At 39.2% G+C, this 24,760-nt stretch overlaps 2 protein-coding genes across 4 annotated transcripts; one reads left to right on the forward strand and one right to left on the reverse strand.

Annotated features, from left to right (window-relative positions):
- The first annotated feature begins 7,536 nt into the window (after positions 1-7,536).
- On the forward strand, positions 7,537-17,923 carry LOC109171348 (serine/threonine-protein kinase EDR1-like). 3 transcript variants are annotated; one of them, XM_019320429.1, is made up of 17 exons: positions 7,543-7,753; positions 9,572-9,957; positions 10,242-10,445; positions 11,747-11,926; positions 12,034-12,287; positions 12,437-12,526; positions 12,700-12,789; positions 13,230-13,325; positions 14,314-14,400; positions 15,027-15,141; positions 15,739-16,039; positions 16,136-16,259; positions 16,380-16,399; positions 16,538-16,694; positions 16,846-17,134; positions 17,497-17,569; positions 17,663-17,923. In XM_019320429.1, exons 2-17 carry the CDS (start codon positions 9,709-9,711, stop codon positions 17,743-17,745), a joined length of 2,412 nt encoding a protein of 803 aa, XP_019175974.1. In that variant the 5' UTR covers positions 7,543-7,753; positions 9,572-9,708; the 3' UTR covers positions 17,746-17,923. The 3 variants fall into 3 exon arrangements, with proteins under 3 accessions (XP_019175976.1, XP_019175974.1, XP_019175975.1); XM_019320430.1 differs by lacking the exon at positions 7,543-7,753 and adding an exon at positions 7,794-7,880; XM_019320431.1 differs by lacking the exons at positions 17,497-17,569; positions 17,663-17,923 and having other exon boundaries at positions 7,537-7,753; positions 16,842-16,945.
- A 620-nt stretch (positions 17,924-18,543) lies between these two features.
- Positions 18,544-21,033, reverse strand: LOC109171350 (peroxisome biogenesis protein 7). The gene is made up of 2 exons (XM_019320432.1): positions 20,367-21,033; positions 18,544-19,066 (listed from the first exon to the last, which is right to left on the reverse strand). The coding sequence occupies exons 1-2, from the start codon at positions 20,908-20,910 to the stop codon at positions 18,660-18,662; spliced, it is 951 nt and encodes a 316-aa protein (XP_019175977.1). The 5' UTR covers positions 20,911-21,033; the 3' UTR covers positions 18,544-18,659.
- Between the last annotated feature and the right edge of the window lie 3,727 nt (positions 21,034-24,760).

Raw genomic sequence — 24,760 nt, forward strand, 5'->3', positions numbered from 1 at the left:
GTAGGAGAATTACAAGGTGAATGTAATAATAAGACCCAGAAGTAAATGTCCTAAACAAGACAATGATCCCCCTTTTTATATTAGCTAACCTCCCAACCGCCCACCCTATTCTTGTGGGGCGGTTGGATACGCGGGGACCAGGGCAGCCTTCTGCCCCTGGGTCGTGGTAGGCCCCAACCGTGGCCGACGGGTCGAAGTAGACCCCTACCGAGGTCGACCTTGGCCGGGCCGCGGGAGTCCCCTAGCCGATGCCTTAGTCGGCCCGTGTTGGGGTCGCCCTTGGCCGCTTGCACCACGCCTTCCCGGGTCAACCTTGGCCGTGCTGCGGGAGTCCCCTAGCCGAGGCCTTAGTCGGCCCGTGCAAGGGTCACCCTTGGCCCCTTGCACAACGCCTTCCCGGGTTGGTTTGCCCCGAGCCCGTTCCTAATATATTCATCATCAGTCCCCCACTCTCCGAGTTGCGAGTCGTCGTCAACGAAAGAGAGTAGCCCGAGTCAAAGGTCGACCCCAAGCCCACGGGAAGACGTCCGCCCCGCCTCCTTCCTCTTTGGCCGACTTTGGTGTGATTCCATCGCGATCATGACTTCTTTTCTTCCGCATTCCTCTTTGGACGACCTTGGTGTGTCCTCGTCTTGGGCGAGCCCATGAAATGGCCTCTTTGATGCGTCCTAGTCTTGGGCGAGCTCATGAGGTGGCCTCCTTGATTCGTCCTCCTCTTGGGCGAGCTCATGAGGTAGCCGTCCTCCTCTTGGGCGAGCTCATGAGGTGGCCCCCTTGATGCGTCCTCCTCTTGGGCGAGCTCATAAGGTGGCCCCCTTGATGCGTCCTCCTCTTGGGCGAGCTCATGAGGTAGCCCTCTTGATGCGTCTTTCTCTTGGGCGAGCTCATGAGGTAACCCCCTTGATGCGTCCTCCTCTTGTGCAAGCTCATGAGGTAGCCGTCCTCTTCTTGGGCGAGCTCATGAGGTAGCCGTCCTCGTCTTGGCCGAGCTCATGTGGTGGCCTCCGTGATGCGTTCTCCTCTTGGGCGAGCTCATGAAGTAGCCTCCTTGTTAGAGAGAGTCGGGCTCTGGGGCCACCCTTAGCCGAGGCCACCCCAGCCGAGGTCGCCTCTAGCCGAGACTACCCTAGCTAAGGTCGCCTTGGGGGGCTAAGCTCGAGTCCCCCTGTGCCCTCCTTGGCTGTGTTTGACTTCAGTTGATGAATATCCTCATTGCCTCGGCCCAGCCCCGGAGTTTGGGCTCTACTTGGAGGTTAGACCTCTTGCCATGAACTCTTTTTTTTTTTTTTTTTTTTTTTTTTTTTTTTGGGTAGGTGTAGTTGCTTGGTTAATGTTACCCCTTGGTCCAAGAACTCTTTCATCGGGTAGCGAACAAGGTCGGGCCTCGTGCCCCCTTAGAGTAAGCCCATTGGCCCCAAGTCACCGGACTTGGGCCGTTAAGCTCTTCCGTCGAGGTTGAAGGGGCGGACCACCTTACAAGATGTAAATATTGGAAGTAATTGAGCAATAGATCGGAGTTCCATACTCTATCTATCATCTTTCCTAGGAGTAACGAGGTCGGACACGCTTTTCGTGGTAGGCCTTAGCTTGGCTTTGGTAATTCTCGGCGCGGAGATCCGGTGGTTGTCCTCATTGAGGCAGGAGTCGTATTCTTTTGCCCGATGGGAAGGTATGGCTACCTCGGAGGAGGTTCGGGCTTCAAAGCCGTAGGACGAGGAGAATGGGGTCTCCTCGATGGCTTTCCTCGGGGTACAGGTCGCGTAGCAGGGTGCCGTTGTAAAACCTTCTTGTAGAGTGCATCACCGGGGAGCGAGTAGGTTCTCCTTACCTGCTTGGCATCGGCCTATCAAGGGGCAAGTAGCCCATAATAGGTTCTTTCGCTAGATAGTAGTGAGCGGGGGCGTCCCCCCTATATTATCGTTAGGGAAAGCCAAGGTCGGGGTCGGCGCGCACGGCTACGACCATGAGTTGATAACTCCTCTTCATGCTAGGCAAGGTTGGACTTCGCCGATTGTACTAGGGAAAACATATGCCGTTGTTCAAGGTCAAGCCCGCACCCCTCCCACCACCCCACCCCCTTAACCTTTGAGAAAAATAAAATAGTTTTGGGCTTCAGGGGTAGGGTCGCCAGGTGCCCTCTTTTCTTGCACATTGATATTGGGGTCGAGGACCACGTTGGCGGGCCACTCGAGGTATAGGACCTCTTCAATATGCCCTATTTCGAGGAGGGTGTTGACCTACGCCTTCACGAACTCCCTCCTCTCCGCGGAGAGGCACCTCTTGCGCTGTTGCACTGGCTTGATTGTGGGTTCGACGGCGAGCCTGTGGGTGATGACGTCCCTGTTGAGGCCCGGCATGTCCTCGGGTCCCCATGTAAACACCTCCTTGTATGCCTTGATAGCGTCGACGATGCGGGCCTGGTTCCCACCTGTCACGGGTCAACCTCTCCAGGCAGGCCTGGCCTGGGTTGACCTTCCTTTATCGCCATCTCGATGACGATCTTGATGGGTGTCACCCTACCTGTCCGAGGGTCGGGGCAAGTTGGCCTCCCCCTCGACATGGGCACCAGGTGTGTGTGGTGGTCGGGTGCCTGGGCAGCCACGCCCCCTCGAGGGAGGTGGAGGTGGGGTCGGCACCATCCATGCGACCTCGGGGCCGACTCGTGTACCTCCATGGAGCCCCTCCGCGAGGCGGGCTAGCGTCACGGAAGCTTGTTGAAGGGCAGCCGCCCCCTCCTAGAAGAGAGCGAGATTCGGAGGAGCGGCGGGGGGGCCCCGACGTGCCATTGCGGTGGTTGGGTGAGCTGACTCCTTTACTGGCGGTCCGTTTGTGGTTGGCCCTGGGCCCAACCTGTCTCGGGCCGACACGCGGGTGCCTAACCTCTCCAGGGTAGGCCTGGCTTGGGTTGACCTCCCCTTATCGTCATCTCAATGTTTGTCTTGACGAGTGTCACCTCCGCCCCGCTTGTCTGAGGGTCGGGGCGAGTTGACCTCCCCCTCGACTTGGGTGTCGGGTGCGCGAGGTGGTCGTGTGCTTGGGCCGCTGCGCCCTCTCGTGGAAGGCGGAGGCGGGGTCGGCATCCTTCGGGTGGCCTCCGGGCCGACCGGCGTACCTCCTTGGAGTCCCTCCGCGATGCGGGCCAATGTCACTAAGGCTTGCTGAAGGGCGGCCGCCCCCTCCTAGAAAAGAGCGAGATTTGGAGGATGACAGGGGGGCCAACGCACCATTGCGGTGGTTGGTGGGGTGATCTTTGAGGTCACCTGCCGACCTCAAAGAAAGCGTTCGTTGCTGACTGGTGGTCCCGTTGAGACCACCCCCGGTAGGAGAGGCAAAGGTGTTACAGGAGCCACGAGAGTTAGACCTCGACCTTGCCATAACTAGTGGAATATGGAGCACGCTCGAGCTTGTACTCAACTCTCAACAAGAGCACCAATGATGGATTTAATTAACCCGGGGTAGCCCGAATTACTAAACCCGATAGTAATAGGACTAGGATAATGTGGTAATAAAGGCGATAAATATGTGTCGCGGGGATAACTTTTGTATTGATAATGTTTGTAGGAGAATTACAAGGTGAATGTAATAATAAGACCCAGAAGTAGATGTCCTAAACAAGACAATGATCTCCCTTTTTATATTAGCTAACCTCCCAACCGCCCACCCTATTCTCGTGGGGCGGTTGGATCGAGTCCACGCGGGGACCCGGGGCAACCTTCTGCCCATGGGTTGAGGTAGGCCCTAGCCGTGGTCGATGTGTCGAAGTAGACCCCTGCCGAGGTCGACCTTGGCTGGGCCGCGGGAGTCCCCTAGCCAATGCCTTAGTCGGCCCGTGCCGGGGTCGCCCTTGGCCCCTTGCACCATGCCTCCCCGGGTCGACCTTGGCCGGGCCGCGGGAGTCCCCTAGCCGAGGCCTTAGTCGGCCCGTGCCGGGGTCACCCTTGGCCCCTTGCACAACGCCTTCCCGGGTTGGTTTGCCTCGCCATCACATACAAATCACGCACCTTAAGAAGGAAAACAACGCACCTTAAGAAGGAAAACCACACACCTTAAGTTTCAACAACTACTCACATTAAGCACAAAAACACACGCACCTTAAGCACAAAACTCACGCACCTTAAGCACAAAACCCACGCACTTTAAGAAGGAAAACCACGCACCTTAAGTTTTAACAATTACTCACATTAAGCACACAATCCACACACCTTAAGCACAAAATCCACGCACCTTAAGCACATGGGCATGTTTTGAAGCTTGGGCTTGAGAGTGATGTTTATGTACATGCTTCTTTGGTTAACATGTACGCGCAAACTGGTGAACTGAGTTGTGCACGAGTGGTGTTCGATAAAAGTTCTTACAGGATGTGGTGTCTTTTACGTCGTTGATATGTGGGTATGTTTTGAGGGGATGAAATGACGAAATTGACCATGCTTAATCAGACCTCTCACCGGCAGAATGACGGAAGACGGCTAGAAGGGTTTATTCTACTAAAAATAATTGATTTCGGGGATTAAATCGATGAATAAGCAATTGAGAGACTACATTAACAGTTCGCCAATGACCAAATCGTTGATTATCCCTAGATTCTATGAAAATATATAATATATTATAATTTTAAAAAAAAACTATAAATAATAAATATCATTAGAAGTTAATGAAAGTATCAATAGAAGTTAATGAATTATGTAGAATTTTTAGAATAAAGAAGTGTAAAATTTATAAGTATTTATGATTTAAGATTTTTATTAATTTATAAAAGTCTGGATAAATTCTTTATAGGGTAATATACTTCTTTTTCAGTCCAAAGAATCAATACTCCTGTGACTCGGGGACTACTCATTTAGAATGGTAATGAAGGTGCTATCACATTACATAGTGATTTATCATTTTAAAAATTTAGAAAAATCTAATATTCATTGAATACACCACTATCCTATAAATGATAAGATTTAAACTTTATTGATAAAGTTATATGAATTAAATTTATTTACAATTCGATGTGACAATAAAACTTTTTTATTCATTTATTATCATAAATTAACTTATGGCATTAAAAAAGTTACTTATTATTCAAATATGAATAAAACTTTTTTATTCATTTATTATCATAAATTAACTTATGGCATTAAAAAAAGCTACTTATTATTCAAATATGAATAATATATTGCTACTTTACATTGGAAGATTTAGGGTTTGATCTGTTTGGAACCTCGAAAAATGATTTAATTTTTTAATACTTGGCTATGAAAGTAAAATGTTCATTCTAATCAAAGGAAAAATCACACATTTTGGCGAAAAATGTCTTTCATAATTTTTACTCAAAGATATTTTTGAAATCTTATCTCACACTCAATTCTTTCTCTCTCTCTCTCTCTTACCCCCCCCCCCCCCCCCCCCGAGTGGTGTCTAATGAGTGAGTTGACTCATCATCTATCCGATTATTATTTGAACCGGAGTAGACTATTCAAATTAAAATATGTGTTTGATTAGATTGAGCCAAATAACAAAAATCTTAACTCGATTGTGCCCATAACTCAACAGATTAAAAACACTTTTTTTTTTTTGAAGAACAAAATCATTTAAGTTATTTTCATCAATTTATATAATTTAGATTTATTACATTTATCAATGTTAATTCAAATATAAGTTGGACGTGACTAGACCAAACAATAAAAATCTAGCTTGACAAATCAAACAAATTAATTTTTTTCTTCAATTTTCTTAATGCAAAGTTATTAAATTTATCAATGCCTAATTATTAAGTATATGAGTTGGGTCGAGCTAGCCAAATAATAGAAATCTTTGCCCAACCCAGCCCACATCCCCAAAAAAGTATATTTCTTCAATTTTTTAGTTATTAGAGTATATATATGGACAAATTATATCGTGCACTGCATCAAAACGACGTCGTTTTGTTTAATGAAAAGAAATGGCATCCGTTTCCTGTCGTTCCGCACTCTTCCACAAAAAGTAACTCTGTTATTCAATTTCATTTTGTATACACTGCAGTTTCGGTTCAACACAACTACAGTTTCATTTCGATATAACTACAGTTTCATTTCGATATTTATAGACTCAAATATGTGAAAATGTTATTTAATTTTATTTTATATACACTATAGTTTTATTAAAACACAATTACATGATCATTTTAATATAATTACAGCTTCATTGTACAATATACACTCAAATATGTGAAATGTTATTCAATTTCATTTCACCACAACAACAGTATCATTTTGATATAACTGCAGTTTCATTTGATAATATAAAAATAATACGTGAGGCAGTGTCGATTTAGATATACTATAGTGTCAGTTGGTAATTAACATACAAAAAAATACACACTCCGTTAAAATTAACGGTGCCGTTGGTGCACGATATAACAACCGATATATATGTGTGTGTGCCCTGTGGGGGTGGAGGAGGGTTCATGTGAGAATAAACTCAGCTCCTTTGTAAGCGAGCGAGCACAATGGGACTGGAGGTGGAAGTTGCAAAGGTGACAGGAATAGGCGAGGCTATCGTCGCATGTGTCGTCGTAGGTGTCGCATTGGGCGGCGATGTGCGGTAGCGAGAAGAGGGTGAGGGCGAGCTGGGGGTGGATTTGTGGTGGGTAGATTGGGGGAGGAAGAAAAGCGAAGGGAAGTAAAACAACAGATCTATTTTTTATGAGAATAACCTTCTAGATGCGCCGAACACCTGGTGCTCAGATGGCATGTAGTGACCTTTCCATGAAATGCACAATCGTAATTACAAAAAATAATAGAAATGTCACCATGTATATTTTTTTATATTAAATTTCAAACGTTGATCATTCTAAATAGATATATCAAATTTGTTCGAAGTTTTCACTTAAGGATTGTTCTCATTTGATTCCAATTATATAGCTTCTATATTGGAGTATATCCTAACCCCATCATATATGGCAAATTATATCGTGCACCGCAGTGCATAATCGATTATGCACCAATCTTTAAAACGACATCGTTTTGTTTAATGAAAAGAAACGATACCCGTTTCGCGCCGTTCCGCAAAAAAGTAACTATGTTATTCAGTTTCATTTTATATAAACTGCAATTTCATTTCACAACAACTACAGTATCATTTTGATATAACTGCAGTTTCATTTGATAATATATAAAATAATACGTGAGGCAATGTCGATTTAGATACACTGTAGTGTCAGTTTAGATACACGGTAATTTCAATTGCTAATTAACACATCAAAAAATGCAGACTCCGTTAATAGTAACGGTGTACCGTTTCTTACTTAAAGAAACAACGCCGTTTTAACCGCGATGCATATGCACCAGCGACGATATACCTACTGATCATATACACACCAACATCCTAAGACAATTATATCTATCAATTTATTTATGTATTTATTTTTATCCAAACTTCAAATAGGGGAGCAGAGTAATAAGAGTACTTCTTTTCAAAAAAAAAAAAAAAAGTAAGAGTACTTGGTTTCTTCCTAAATATACACCAAACATTTTCTGGCCAATCTCTTTTGGCATATCACTTTGCTTACCCAATATTGCATGGGACCCGACTTTGGCGTTTTCGATCGCGTAAGAATCCTCTGCTTTTCACTCTTATCACACCCCACGAGGAAATTGCATTTACATATAATGCAACTGTAGATTTAAAGCTGCAGATAATGCATGAAAAAGGAAGAAAAGTCAGCGTACTCAGATTCAGATTCACGTGTTGTGATTCGAAGAGCCCATTCAAGGATTCGCGTTTTCCGGTACTCTCTCTCTTTCTCTCTCTCTCTTTCCAATCATCCCAGTACTTGCATTTGCAGTTTTCGCTCGCGATATGATTTACACCCATGGCTGTGTTTTCGCTGCGGAACCGTACAATCAGAGAGCCATGTAATGGTGTTTGATTTCTTCTTTCTTGAATGCCCAGTTTTAGAATGATTGAATCTGAGCTTCTAGCCATTTATATTGTATAAATAAATAAATGTGTGGTTCAGTTTCCTTCATTTTTATTTCCCTTTTCACTGACATTATACATTTGGGAATACATTTGAATTTGATACTTTTGTTCAGACTTGAACGCCTCATAGATGCTTAGCGCATTTCTAAGCTTGATTGGAGGTCTGTATTGGATGATTTGCTTCAGGATTAGCAATAACCTCCGGGTTCTAAATCAATATTAGGAACTAGGTATCAGGATTCAGGATTCAGGATACTGAAAAGCTCTGTTTTAGTAATAGGAGTACTTGTGCAGCTGAAAATAATGGGTTTTTTTCTGCATTATGTGTGCAATTACTAGTGAAATGCTTCTTTGAGCTTTCAAAGACTCTAAGCTTTATTCAAGAATTTAAAGGAATTTGTTGGTTAGTTCATAGTTGGCTTTTATGGGACTTCAATTTTCTAGGAATAGGTTTTGAGTTTTCAATTCTTTTACTTGTTAACCTTTAGGTTCAATTGTGATGAACAGGGTGTGGTATACAATATTACATAACTTTGCTTAAGGGTTCAATGGTTCATAATTATACCTGTAAGATACTAAGATCAGTAAGCATGTTGTTTGGTTTAATTGAATCAGTTACTGTGGTTGTGGATGTGACTGTCAAGTTATTCACTGTTTGTGTAGTATCAACATGGTATATTATAGGTAGTAACCTAGCCAAGTTGGCTAAGAATACAAACTTGTAACCACAAGGTCACTAGTTCGAATCCCAGCCTTCTTGGTTTGAGCCAGTCAGCTATGGGCAACCTAGGCCGGTTTACATCCTTGTGGTCCTTTGCCGGCTAGGGTCACAAGGCAGCCCAGTGCATACCCTCAGGTAGTGGTTGCAGGTTTCCCTCCGTCACTCCAAAAACATGGTATATTATACTTGGAGGATAAAATAGGGAAAAAAAAAATGAAAATGCAGTTTCAAGGAAATAAAAAGCGGTTATTTTAATCAAATGAAGTAACAGGTGGAACTTGTATCGCTGGAAGCCTGGAAGTCACTAGAACTATATATGGTTTTATGGAAATAATACATTATCCTATGAAAAGCATGAAGTGATGCTCTTTTAACTGCCTTTTGATACTTTTTTTTTTTTTTTTTCCTGTGCTTCCATTTGGCAATGATGCTGCTGCTGGTCTTAGTTCATGATCCAGTAAAGTCACTACTAAATAGTATTATTTGCATCTTTTGGGTTTTACATATCAGTTGAAAAATCTTATTTCCCCCATTTCAAATTATAAAGCTCATTCCACTGTCATGGGCAAGAATGGCTGGGTTGCTAATTAATCTATTGAATTCTGCTGCTAGCAGCTTCCATAGTGAAACCAAATTATACAATCTGGTTTTTACATCTCTTAAATGGTTCAATAATTTGGATTGAACTTCTTGTGGTATATTTGAGGACTATACACTACTTCTGGGCATTTTTGGTTCATCCATCTCATCTTATTTCTTATATATTTCACATCGTGCATTTCATCATAATGGCTTTTACCATCCTAGGATTTAATTATGAACATCCATTACAGTAGGACTACATATGTTCAAGTGCTGTGAAAATTATGTGCACGTTTTAATTTCTGGCATGCAATTTTGTAGGTCATGAAGTTCTCAATCTTGGTGAACTACAAGCAAATTTTTGTTTGAACCTGTGGAGATTTTCAACTTTGTGCAAAATCATTTTCTTGAGATTAGAAATGGTGCAATATGATATTTTATCTTGAATCTTCATTGAGATGGAGGAACCAAGAGATGATACTGGGCCATCTGAGGCATCAAATTCTGATGCTCCATGGTGGCCAGCTGATTTTATGGAAAAATTACAGTCAGTTTCTGTTGTTTCTTCTGCTGAAACCTCAACTTCAAAAGGATTAACAAACAAACATGAGCTAGAGAGTTCGGCAGCAGAGAGAGCCTCACAGATTCTGTGGGAAACTGGAGAACTTGCTGAACCAATTCCTGATGGTTTTTATTTTGTCATTCCGGTCAGTAGCATGACAATTATTCATACCTTCAATTTTATATCTCTGGAATGAGGCTTTGTTAATTTGAACTAGCATGACAAGGATGGGAAGAATGTAATAAGTTCAATAACTAGATGCACCATTCAAAATTTTCATGCTTAGTTTTTGGCATCATCAGATTTTGATCAACTACTATTTTATGATTAATTTCATGACGTCAATTTGTGTTCCTATGTCTTTCTTGGTTTGGTAATAAATTATTCTTGTGGATTCAGACTTGCTTCAATGTTACTCAACTTTTGTAGGAAAGAAGATTCAAGGAGCTTTTTGACACTATCCCATCTTTAGAAGACCTTTTTGCTTTGGATGCAGAGGGTCTCAGACCTAATGTTATTCTTGTTGATACACTCAAAGATAAGAAACTTTCCATGATTAAGCAACTAACTCTTACTTTAGTAAAAGGATTGAGTTCAAGTCCTGCTGCAGTGATAAAGAAGATAGCTGAATTGGTATGTTCTCTGGTTACTATTAACCCCCACCCCAATGTAAACTTTGACCTTTTTGTGCTAGTTGTTACGTGACACACTTATAATGGTCTGTTGACTTTTATGTGTTATTTTCCCTTTTATTGAACTCAACATAGATAATAGCATCCCTGTTAACATTAATAAGAGCATCCCCGTTAACATTAATAAGAGCATCCCCAATAGAGACTTTGGGGTGATTTTTGAGGAAATGTAATCCTATGTGGACGAGAGAGAATAATTGAGGTCTTTGCAGGAAGACCTTGGTTTTTGTCAGATGTGTGGACCCCACCAAATCAGTGAAACTGCTCCCTGGTGCGCGTTATGCGCACCAGAAGCGCCCAGCCGGGCGCGTTATTTCATTTGCAGTTTTTTTTTTTTTTTCCCTTCTCTCTCCCATGTTCTCTCCTAGTCACCTCTGCAAAAACTCCTAAAATCCATGCCTATTGAGGATGCTCTAAGTTGCATTCACCCTAATTTTGACCATGCTTTACACTTGACAGAAGTCACAGAACAAATGAGCTGTTAATCTTTTGAAGATTTTATCAAACTAGTTTCAAAATAGTCAAATTTTCTAAAGAAAAATGACTAAACATATATATTAACTGTCAATGTGACTGACTTAGAAAATTGTTTATATACAGCTAGTTTTAAGAAAATTTCTATTCCTGAGAGTTCGATTACTAGTGTGAACATCAGAAAGTGTTCTGGATCTCTAAGATTTGGAAATATTATGTTTTCAAAATTTCATAAACAAGAACAAAAAACACATAAATACCTGGCACCTGTTGTGTCATGTAGACATGTAGTGCCATGCAAGTTCTGTTCTCTTTTTTCTATCTTGCGATTGTGAATTCCTGGTGATTCGTGTTGCTTGGTCCCAGAGGCAGAAAGTTCTTTAGTTGCTTCCTTTAGGTTTTTCTCTGACCTACAGAGAACCATGTGGACAGATGAGGTTTTGATGCATTTCAAATGTCCCCACTGTATTATTCCTTTTCTTGAGAAGTAGTGAATTTTTACTTCACAATTTTGTTTTATGCCTCTGATGTATATGTAAGTGTGCATGTTTAATTGACTGAATACATTATGGGTGTAGCGAAATTTAGCTAAGTGTGGGTATTGCTTTCCTTTTCCCTCGAATATTTAGTCAAGGAAAAGGCTTGACTTTTAAAAGACGTCTACTCCATGCAGATTTAACATTCTTTTGAAAGAGTCTTCAGCAGGAAAGTTAATGCATTTGTGAAATACCATATTGTCTGTTTTTGACTGGACATCATCATCTATAGGTTTGTGATTTTTATAAACGTCCAAAGTACAGAACAAATGCACTTGAGGAGGTCTCTCATGCTCTGGGCAATCAAGGTATCCATATGCTCTGTCAAATGAAGAGTAAGCCCTGCCATTACCAGGCAATTTTATTCAAAGTCCTTGCAGATACTGTAGGCTTTGAGTGTAAGCTAATTGTGGTAAGTTTTCTCTTTGTTAGGGTCAGCCTGCTGTTCTTTCCTTAATTCATCGATGCTACCTTTTTTACATGGATTGTCCAGCTCCTCTAAAGTTCTCTTGTTCTTAGGGTCCACCTAGGGAAGGAGTAATCAAGCGTGATGACTCATATGAGCACATATGCGTGACAGTGGTTCTGAATTCAGTGGAATTCCTGGTTGATCTTTTGCGTTCTCCAGGAAAATTGATACCTTATACATCACAGGCACTTTTTCTCCCTCACATACGTGCCAGTCGTGATATCTATTCTGCTGAAAGTGATTCTTCTCCTATTGAACCCAACAGTCCGATCTGTCTTGTCTCAGACCAACTAGGCATTGAAGGGTAAGACATAAATGTTCTGCTTGTCTTTTTTCATGAGATGAATTTATTTGATGTTTGTTTCAAATCCATTCTTCTTTTAGTAATGTTAATTACGTGATGGAAATTGTAAATTTGTTCTGAATCAAATTCTTCTGTCCATTTCATTACAGAATTTCCTCTGGAGAGAGCATTCGACCCTCATATCAGCATAAACTAGAAGCATCAACTACTGTGTCCATCCCATCTCTAAGGAACAGAAGGTTACGATCAAAGTCTATGATTGATGAGTATTGTTACTCTTTCTATATGAACAATACATTGAAAGTGGAATCAATCAGTTTAATTTTTGCTCTAAATATGATATGGAATACTGTTTTTCTGTATAACTGAGATCTTTCTTATGCTTATTCCTTATTGTTTCTCAATTATTCAGCTCATCACAAACTGAACCAGATGTTGCCGATTCATTTTGGTGGCACGATAGGAAGAAAATCATATCTGAACATTGGGCCACCAATCCAAGGTGTAATTAGTAGGCCTTCTATATTTTATGCGAGGTTCATGAATTTTTTTGTTACTTTGAAATGTTGAATCAGAACTTATCAGCTTATAGTTTTTATATGCTGAACTATAGAGTAAGGTTTACAGTACGCAATATGTAGGTTATAACTTAAATCAGCTCGTAAAGTTGTAAGCTAGTATAAACCATTTACATCTTATATCTTAGTAACTAAATGATAAGTGGATTCTTTATGTTCCAATTAATGATTATGTAGCTTACCTAAACTATAGGAAAATAAGCTATTAAAATAAGGTCTGCGAAACAGACACTGCACATCACTTTAAATATGAGTTGTGGTCACCTTTTACAAGGTTGACTATCATTGCTGTATTTTTGGATGAAAGTGTACCTTGTTCCCAGAATATTCATTTGATCAGTTAAATTATTAAATGTTTTTCTAGTCCAGAGCATCCTCTGTTTCGAGGACACAGAAGATCTGTTCTTGGGGGTCAAAAATATACTGCAAAAGGATTTAGTGATGACACAAGTGCACCAAGGTTTGTTTGTTATCTTTTGTAATAGAGTTTTATGGCAATTTATATCGTGCACCACGGCACACATAGCAATGTGCGCCCAGGCACAAAACGTGCGCGTTTCTTGCTAACGTCACTCCGTCCGTCCGAACAGACCAAACCTCATTATGTGTATTCAATAAAAAGTTTATGTGTATTGTGTTACGATTTTATGTGTATTCAGTTAAGAGTTTATGTGTATTATGTTAACCAAACCCCATTATGTGTATTCAGTTAAAAGTTTATGTGTATTGTGTTATGAGTTTATGTGTATTCTGTTATGAGTTTATGTGTATTATGTTATGAGTTTATGTGTATTATTTTATAGTTTATGTGTATTATGTTAAGAGTTTATGTGTATTATGTATTATGTTAGATTATGTGTATTCTGTTATGAGTTTATGTGCATTCGAAACAAAGGATTTTTTTTAAACAACTTAACAAAACGACGTCGTTTTGAGAGGCGCGGGGCACACAGTGCTATGTGCACCATAGTGCACGGTATAACGATTGGAGTTTTATCTTCTAATTTGAATTATTCCTTAATTGCCTGTTGGGGAGGAAGAAACTTTGTTGAGTAAAGATATGTTTATAGAGTTAGCATTCAATGCATATATCTTACTCCATGAGTGAATGGGAGGTTTCTCTAAATCTCATAAATAGAGGTGAATGCCATTGTTGGTTATTTTATTGAGCTACAGTATGCTTTTAGATTTTATTTCTTAAAACTAATTTGCATTCCGTTTGTAATTTATTCTCCTTCGTGCACTTTTATGAACAATGACCATAAGTCAGAGAATAAATTAAGTCAAAGCAACATATTCTCAAAAAGGAAAATCTAGTAGAATGTAGCCAACGGAAGGGGAATTATTCTCTTTTTTGTTTTTTGTTTTTTATTTTTTATTTTTTTTGTTTTTGTTTTTGATGCATTTGCGATAACAATAACCTTACATATATGGAATTATGGTTGCAGATCTGCTGGTGCATCACCAATAGAAGCTCGTAGAAGAAGACGACGAAGCGTTAGCATGATTCCAGAGATCAGTGATAATATTGTAAGGTTGATCAGGGCTCTTTTTTTTTTTTTTTTTGTTCCAAAAGTAAAACACTTATGGTTCTTTAGCACATAATTTTCCTTTATGTAGTTAGCATAACATGTGTGCAGCCCTTGCATTGCGTGAGGGATACAAAAATTAATCTTTGTATTGAAAATCTGATGAAAAATTATAATGTTTTGGTTAATACTAGTTTGTAGAGGAACTTGTTAATTAATAGCTTTAATGATGCGTTTTGCAAGTCATTTTGCTTATATCTAGTGTTTGTATTTCTTACCTGTGACATTGCGTGACCTGCGTGAGTGACAACGTAGTTCTGCTTTGACAACTCACTTTGAACTCGTGACAGAAGAATCCACATTGAGATTCATTATAGAAAGCATTCACGAGAAAAAACAGTTTAACATTATCACAATTAGCTATTTACTAGAATTAGAAATTCCGTAAAATTAGTACAATAAAACAAAATAGGAAGTAATGGCCCTCCCTCCCCCCGTCCCCCAAAAAGATAAGGAAATTGCAAAGGCTACTAGGCTAGTGAATAATTTTAACTTTTTTTTTTTTCTGTGTACAACAGATTTATAGGCTATTATATTCTCTTTTGCGACTATTCTTTAATGAAATCTTGCAGGGCTGTGCGAGCAATGAATGAAGCTGTCAAACAAAGCCGACCACCAAGGGAACAAGACGGTTCAACTCTTGATTTTTTTGCAGGGAAAAGAGATGATTCAGATCATCACGCAAGTGTATGTTCTTCTCTTGATGCTTTCTTAATCTGTTGTTATAATAGTAGCCACTTTCTTGAGCTTTGCAATGTACCACTTATTCTGTAATCTCTCCACTTCTCCTTTATCTTTCTTTTTTCCTATCCTTTTCCCCCATTAAAATTGGTTTGAATTTGCTAAAATGCTTCTTATCATAATTCATATCACTTTAGATTTCAAAGAAATGTTGTTTTTGTTTTTATTTTTGTTTAGCATAGATCAATTTCTCTGATATTGTCCAGTAATAATACTTTTTGAATTTTGATTTCATACTATCCTTATATGCTTAGAAATCGAATAAAGTTCGTTGAAATTTTTACTATATGAGGACCTTTTTATTTGACATTGTGAAATTTGTCTCCAACTGCAATCTTTGATGCCCATTTGTGTATTTCTCGCTTCTTAGGGATCTATCGATCTTGCATATAGTATATGGGTGTTCATGTAGACTTGTATCCGTTCTTAATCAATTCATTTTCAGTCTGTTCTAGATTAGAGTAATTTATACACTCACTTTTAATGCTTTTCTGATCTGTTTTCATCGTTCTCTGTCTATAACCACATACTACCAATTGCCAGGCTTTGAGGTTCCATCGTGATGAGCATGATGAGGATAGTGGTAGAAGTAGCCGAGCATATGATTTTCAGAGAAGGCAAATAAACTCTCATAAAGCGATCTCGTTGCCTTCATCCCCTCAGTATATAAAAAATCAGATCCCTGGTATGGCCGATGGATCAGGAGTTTTCAAAAATCCTGATATGATCTCAAGATTTGATGAAGTGCTGGAATCATCAAAACTTGTGAACAAGCCATTATTACCATACGAGGAGTGGAATATTGATTTCTCGGAAATAAATATTGGAATACGCGTTGGGATTGGTATGCTTTACACACGAAGTCCCCTATATCATCCGTTAATCACGTGATTTTCATTCTTTCCTAAATTCAACTAATGAAACTATTGCCCTTCTATAGGATTTTTCGGAGAAGTTTTTCGTGGGATTTGGAATGGAATCGAGGTTGCAGTAAAAGTTTACCTGGAACAAGACTTGAGCACAGAAAACATTGAAGATTTTGCCAATGAAATATCTTTATTGAGGTAGTTTAGTTAAATAACTGTTGTCAATGTTTTTCTCTCTTGCTTCCTTTCATACTTGGAAAGATCAAAAGAAAAACTTCCTTTTATCTGACTTTTCTTTCCTTTGTGTCCATCTAACAGCCGTATTCGCCATCCAAACGGTAATTCACTCTGCTCATTCATTTTATTCATTCTGCGTAAGATATATAAAGACAACTGATCCCACGTCTTCCCCCCCGAGAATTTTTCTCTTTTGAACTACAGAAACCATGATTAGCTAAATGTGTATTCTCGTGTAGTCATTCTGTTTCTTGGTGCTTGCACAAAACCTCCTCGGTTATCCATGGTAACTGAATTTATGGAGATGGGATCACTGTATCATCTGATCCATGCGAGTGGGCAGAAAAATAAACTCAGCTGGCGAAGGAGGCTGAAAATGCTTTGCGATATATGCAGGTGCATCTACTAAACAACGATTAATAAATGCTCGTGTTAAACGAGTATTATTCTATGCTGAAGTTCTTTGGCTTATGCTCGTCCTATTTTGTTGTATCTATGTTGTCTTGTCGCAATTCTGCTGCTTAATGTTTTCTTACTGATAAGCTAGGGGCTTGATATGCATTCACCGAATGAAAATTGCCCACCGGGATCTAAAGAGCGCAAACTGCCTTGTAAATAAAAACTGGAAAGTCAAGATTTGTGATTTCGGCCTCTCCAGGTTACTGACTACAACCCCCATGAGAGATTCTTCAGCAGCCGGTACTCCAGAATGGATGGCCCCCGAGCTCATCCGCAATGAACCCTTCACAGAAAAATGCGACATTTTCAGCCTTGGCGTTATAATATGGGAGCTCTTCACACTCAACAGGCCATGGGACGGTGTACCATCTGTCCAGGTAATCACCATTCACCATCAGTGTTGCAAAAATCGCGCCTTTGCGCCGATTAATCGGCGCTTAGGCGCTAGGCGGTCGGACTCCTAGGCGCTCTAGGCGGTCCCCAGGCGCCTAGAGGGCGCCTAGCGATTTTTTCAACATTGTTCACCATTGTACCGCTTTTGAACTACAGAAACCATGATTATTCTAGATTTTGCCCAAGTCACACCCACTTGGGAGAAGACCTGACCCAAATCGAGCTTTTTTAACATGGTGCACATATAAAAGAGTCGATCCTATTCCTACCCTACGACCATTTACTCCAAGGCTATCCTCTCATAATTGGTGCCTAAGTAAACTAGTTTATCGTGTTCTTAAACCAGGTAGTATATGCTGTCGCTAATGATGGAAAACGGCTATCGATCCCTGAAGGTCCTGTGGGGAAGCTTATAGCAGGTTCTTGAAATTGTGTTCTTTCTTTTATAGCTCTTGTTTCAGGCATGTTTTGGCTATGTTGAGTCTTACATTGTAGAGATTTTGTGTTCCCAGATTGCTGGGCAGGACCAGATGAAAGGCCTAGCTGTCAGCAAGTTTTGTCAAGCCTGCTTGAACTTGAGTACACTGTTTACTAATGGATTCTTCCCATCTTTGATGAAACACAAAATGAATTGTCTGAGGAATCTGTAAATATTGCGTTTTATGTTTAAGATTTTTGGCTTCTGAACAGATTACTTTTCAACACTGCCATTCACAAAATTGAATTTTGTATATCTGCAACTCAAATTATAAGTTTCAAACACTTCTTTAACAGCTGCATGCATGTAACAAATCACCTAAAATAATGCTGATTGGAGGCCTGAAAGGCAAGTTCAGCATTTTGTCACCGTCGCCCAATGTGGTACCAAGGTGACAATTACAGAAGTATAAAGAAATATAGTAAAAAACTCTTATAACAAGACTGGCCTAAAAGGTCAAGTTCCGCATTTTGTCACTGTCGTCCAATATGGTACCGAGGTGACAATTACACAATATAAAGATATATAGTATAAAGATTTTATTACAAGACCGGCCTGAAAGGTTAAGTTCAACATTTTGTTAACGCCACCCAATATGGTACTGACGTGATTGTTACACAAGGCCAAGTTTAGAATTTTATCACCATTGCCTAATATGGTACTGACGTGACTGTTACACAAATATACAGAAATATAGTAAAAAGCACTTATAACAAGACCATTTGTAATGTGCTTGGCTGAAGTCATGTCATCTGTCAAAACACAAGATAATGTAATACCTACATCTAAAATGAATATCGTGAAGTAATTAACATTACAAACTGATTATTACAATATTTTCAGCAAGACCTATAGTATTTGGTCTACAGGTATTGCCTATATCAAGAAATATGAAAATTGTAGCTGTTTCAACGATTAGAAGCTGAAAAGAAGTATATATAAGTAACTCGTTTGTAACTCAACGACAAATATAGCACGAAAAAACAAAAAAACAAAAAAAACAAAAAAACAAAAAAAATTGACTTCCCTTGTCAAGGTGCTCTTGGGTCCATTCCATTCTGCCAAACATAAACGAGTTCATCCCATCCTGTGCTCGCCAAAAGACCTTCCACAAGAACACTCATATCCACCCCGACTGCAAACTCAGTATGATGATCGTACCTTCCAATAAGAGCATCTTCCACCATATAATCCCACATGCAAACTGTCATATCATAAGAACACGACAAAAGTACACTTCCTCTATGCGGTGAGAATCGCACTTTCCTAACTGCATACCCGTGCCCATTAAGCACCGCTATTGGCACCCTGTAATTCCTCACATCCCAAACTTTAATCGACTTGTCAACCGAGGCAGTTGCAATGATACAATCGTCATACTTGTTCCAGTCGCACGAGAGGATTTCGTGCTCATGCGCAGGCAGAATCATGGTAGAACCTGTCAAAAAATCCATGTCAAATAATTTGAATGATAGATAGTAGTTTTACTACTCCGTAATTGAAATCTAGACAGCAAGATATTCAGCAATCAAAGACGTTAACTTTCTATCACATAACTAAAGAACTTTTCCACGTTTCGATGTGTTCTCTTCCAGCTAAAAGATGCAGTCTCACCAATCCATCTAATTCGTTTAACCTCACAACTATTGAACATTTAACAAAGAAACTTCCTATGACTTGGCAGGTTGCCAGGTTCTCTTTTTTTTTTTGCTCCCAAATGGGAGGTTATAAGTTTGACCCCCGGTGGGGGCAATATTGACTCTTTGTGCTTCAGTAGGTTGAGAAAGTAGCTATGATCATATACTACATTGTAACAGTGTCAGTAGTACTAACAAAAAAAAGAGAATCACAAAGTCATTGGCGGTTGCCAAGTTCTCTCTTTCAATAAATTTAGCATATATTTAACTAACTAAAAACAAGTATGCATTGGTTATCCTAGTAAACCTAGAAACATTTCCCAACTAGATAATTAAGATTACTAAGCAATGGGGCAACCCTAGCCAAATTGGTCACGGTTGCTTGATAAACACAAGATTCCAATTTCGACTCCCAATATGAGCAGCCTATTGGCCTTCTTGAACTTGAGCCGGTCATCTATACTGTTTTAGCATCCTTTGCCAGATAGGGTCACAAGGTAAGGTTTATCCAAAACACAACATCAAGTAGTGGCTACAATTTTCCTAGTCACCCAAACTAGTCCCAATACGAACGGCCTATGGCCTTCTTGGTTTGAGCCGGTTATCAATAGGCAACCTATGCTGTTTTAGCATCCTTTGCCAGTTAAGGTCACAAGGTGAGGTTTATCCAAAACACAACATCCAGTAGTGGCTACGGGTTTTCCTAGTCACCCAAATTGGTCACGGTTGGCAAAATTTCAAGTTCGACTCCCAATATGAGCGGCCTATTGGCCTTCTTGGTTTGAGCCAGTCACCTATACTGTTTTAGCATTCTTTGCCTGCTAGGGTCACAAGGATAGTGGCTGCGGGTTTTCCTAGTCACCCCAAAAAAAAAACAAAAGATTACTAAGCAATCATAGAATCCCCTTTGTAGCTTCCTGTGAAATAATGGATTTAATAACATTCCCAGCTCCAAGAACAACAATGGCAAACAACAATAAAGTTGATGAAAATCATGGTTCTAATAAGGTAGAATTTATGATTAAATTTAGAATTGAAAAGTAGATTACTGAGAGTGAGAATTGAAGTGAATGTGATCTCTAAAGAAGAGCAATGAAGAACCTGGTTCTCGAACATCCCAAATACGGGCAGTAGAATCGCCGGAAGCCGAAGCAAAGACATCGGCGTGTCTGGGATTCCACATGGCGGAATAGACGCAGTAAGTATGCTCCTTGAAAGTCCTAACGCTAGCATTCCTATCCACGGTCCAGAGCTTCACCGTATCGTCCCAAGAAGCCGACAAGAACGAATCTTTCCGGACGGTGTTGTAATCGACGCCGTGGACTTCTCGGGTGTGCTCCTGGAAGGAGCGGACGGGGTTGTTGGTGGGCGGGAGAGCGATGTCGTAGAGCTTGATGGAGCCGTCGCCGGTGGCGGCGATGACTAGGGAGTCGTGGGCCTCGGACCAGCAGACGTCGTAGACGCCGTCGGCGGTGTCGAAAGCGGCGAGCTGGGAGATTGGGCCGTTGGGGTTCAGCTGGAGGACGTGGACCCGGCCGTTCCCTAAGATGCCGAAATTCTGGGCGGTTGCCACGGCCAGTTGGTTCTCGTAGAATGGGCTGAATTTCACGGAGTAGCCATTGAAGGGTGTCTTGAAAATCGGCATTTTTACGGTGGTTCTAGCCGATGATTGTGGTGGTTTCCGGTCAAGTGTTTACTTCTCGGGCGGAGGAATCTATCTTAATTTTCTGTTTTGTCGTGTTTAGTAAAGCAATACGGAGTATTTTTTTTGTTTTCTAAGAAATATAAATAGATTTAGGAGTTTAGGGGTTTAAATAGATTTAGCAGTTAAGATAGATATAGAAAATTCGATGATTTTTGTTAATTAGAAATAAAAGAACTTCTTAAAAAAATTTAAGTAGCATCTCTACATCGAGGGTGCATCAAATATTAATCCTATTATAAAATATAGTGTAATATAATTCATATTCCTAATCTATATATATATATATATATATATATATATATATATAAAATCCTGAACTTTAACTTCCCAACCAATTCCTAAAAAATCTCTGTTTCTAATGAAATATATTATTTTTTACTTTCATATTCCTACTATAATTCTATGTTAAAATTCATTTTCTAATATTATAAAATACTGTAATACAATTTCTATTCTAATCTATACTATCTATACTATATATATATACAAAAAACAAAATCCTAAACTTTAACTTCCCGCCTAATTCCTAAACAATCTCTATATCTAATAAAAATATATTGTTTTCTACTTTCATATTCGTACTATAATTCTAAATTAAAATTTCTATTATAATATTATATAATAGTGTAATACAATTCCTATTCTAATCTATACTCTATACTATATATAAAAACAAAATCCTGAACTTTAAATTCCTGCCCAATTCCTAGAAAATCTCTCTTTCTAATAAAAATACATTGTTTTCTATTTTCCTATTCGTACTATAATTCTATGTTAAAATTTTTATTCTAATATTATAAAATAGTGTAATACAATTCCTAATCTAATCTATTATATATATATATATATATATATATATATATATATATATATATATATATATATATATATAACAAAATCCTAAACTTTTAACTTCACGGCAAATTCGTAAAAAATCTCTTTTTCTAATAAAATATATTGTTTTCTACTTTCATATTCGTACTATAATTCTATGTTAAAATTCCTATTATAATATTATTATAAAATAGTATAATACAATTTCTATTCTAATCTATATATATATATATATATATATATATATATATATATATATATATATATATATATATATATATACTTCTATACTATATATAAAAACAAAATCCTGAACTTTGAATTCCCGCCCAATTCCTAAAAAATCTCTCTTTCTAATAAAAATATATTGTTTTCTTACCCCAAAAAATATATTGTTTTCTACTTTCATATTCGTACTATAATTCAAGGTTAAAATTTCTATTCTTGTATTATAAAATAGTGTAATACAATTCATATTCTAATCTATACTATATATAAAAATAAAATCCTGAACTTTAAATTCTTGCCCAATTCCTAAAAAATATCTCTTTCTAATAAAAATACATTATTTTCTATTTTCCTATTCGTACTATAATTCTATGTTAAAGAAATATGATATTACTAATTGACTGAAAATATAAAAGAAAATGTATATTAATAATTGACTGCAAATAAAAAATGATCCGTAATTAACTAAAATGAAAAAAGAAATGATCAGATCATTGCATTTTAATTAAAAATGGAACGGAAATTAAAAATTAGACGAAAATATTTCAATAATAATATTCTACATCATCCATAGTAAATTCATATTTTAAATAATAGTAAAGGTAAATTAAAAATGGAACTAAAATATTTCAATAATAATATTCTACACCATCATTAAAAATGGAACGAAAATTAGGTAAAAATATCACAACATTTGATATTCTAATTGACTAATTGTTTGAAGAAAAAAAAAAGAATAATTGGCTGAAAATGAATCTGATATTACTAATTGACTAATAATTATTATGGTAATTAAGTTAAACATGGATCGTTGGATTTATTTTTATAATAATTACAATTAAATTATTTATCCTTTCTTCTCCTATTTATTTTAGTAATAATATAATTACATAAATTATATTATATATCGATTTTTTAAAGATGATTGTAGACAAATGAGTAATATATTATTCAATTAATTGAGTGATACTGAAGGAATTATGTGGATATTGAAGTGACAGTACCGGGGTGTGCGACATGGCGTATGACTGGATTTTATGGCTATCCGGAGCGTAGTCGAAGGCAAGAGGCGTGGGATTTATTACGGACTCTGTCGGCCCGATCACAGCTACCATGGGTTGTGATTGGTGATTTCAATGATTTGTTGTTCCAGAGTGAGAAGCGTGGGGGAAATCCACATCCGAATGGTCTCCTACGCGGTTTTGGGGAAACCATAGATGATTGCCAACTGGCTCAGATGCCCATGCAAGGATATCCGTATACGTGGAAGAAAAGGGAAGGGACGGTGTACTGGTTGGAGGAGAGATTGGACAAGGTGCTGGTAACTGAGTCATGGAGGAGTTTGAATGTACAGGCCAGTGTATTAAACATGCTGACGCGCAGGTCTGACCATTCGGCTTTGTACCTGGAAATCCGAGATGGTATAGGGGGGGTGGGACATGGGCCAAAGAGTTTCAGGTTTGAAATGGCTTGGCTGCATGATGAGGGGTGTAGGGAGGTGGTGGAAAGGGCTTGGGGGGAGGGGAGAGTAATGGGTTTGCAGGATTGTCTCCAGCTTTGTGGGAGGATGTTAAATGCCTGGGGGGTGATCGTTTTCATAAGTTTGGGGCCCAAATAAAACGATTGCTCAAACAGCAGGACCGACTGAGGGGGAGGCGGGATTTAGCCTCATTGGCTGAATTTCGTCATCTAGAAGCTGAGTTGTGCAGATTGGAGGCAATGGATGATGCTTTCTGGAAGCAAAGGGCAAAGCAACATTGGCTACAAGGGGCGGATGCGAACACCAAATTCTTTCACAGGTATGCTTCTGACCGTAGAAAGAAAAATGCATTGAATAGAATTAAAACTACTGATGGGGTGTGGGTGGAGGGAAATGCAATGAATCAAACTGTTATGAGTTATTTCCATGAGGTTTTCAGTTCGGGAAATTCTCCGGATGTAACTACTAATTTATTTGAGTTGATACAACCCAGAGTGACACATGCACAAAATGACACGCTGAATGCCCCCTTTACTGCTGAGGAGGTAAAAAGTGCGTTGTTTGATATGTTCCCTGATAAATCTCCGGGACCGGATGAAATGAATCCGGGCTTCTACCAAAAGTTCTGGGATGTGGTGGGGGGTGATGTTTCTGCCTTTATTATTAATTGTTTGAATAATGGTTCATTCCCAAAGAAGTTAATAGTACGAATGTGGTACTAATCCCAAAGAAAAGCTTGCCTGAATATGTGACAGACCTGCGGCCAATTGCATTGAGTAATGTGGTGTACAGGATAATGGTGAAGGTGATAGCAAACAGAATGAAACCGTTGATGGAGGGTTTGATTTCAGAGTCTCAGAGTGCCTTCATACCGGATAGACTAATAACAGACAATATACTGATAGCTGCAGAGGTAGGCCACTACCTGAGTAGGAAACAGTGTGGTGTGGCAGGATGGGGAGCCTTAAAGCTGGATATGGCTAAGGCGTATGATCGGATGGAGTGGAAGTTTTTGAAACAGATGTTAACAGCCCTGGGATTTAGTGAGAAGTGGATTGATTTGATAATGCATTGTGTCACCACGGTTTCTTATGATTTTATGATAAATGGCTTGTCAGCGGGGCAGGTGGTACCCACATGAGGTTTGAGACATGGAGATCCTCTATCTCCGTATTTATTTATAATATGCGCAGAAGGATTATCTATGCTTTTGCAAGAGGCACAACAATGTGGGAAAATACATGGATG

The sequence above is a fragment of the Ipomoea nil genome, unplaced genomic scaffold (assembly GCF_001879475.1).
Source record: "Ipomoea nil cultivar Tokyo-kokei standard unplaced genomic scaffold, Asagao_1.1 scaffold0317, whole genome shotgun sequence".
NCBI lineage: Eukaryota > Viridiplantae > Streptophyta > Magnoliopsida > Solanales > Convolvulaceae > Ipomoea > Ipomoea nil.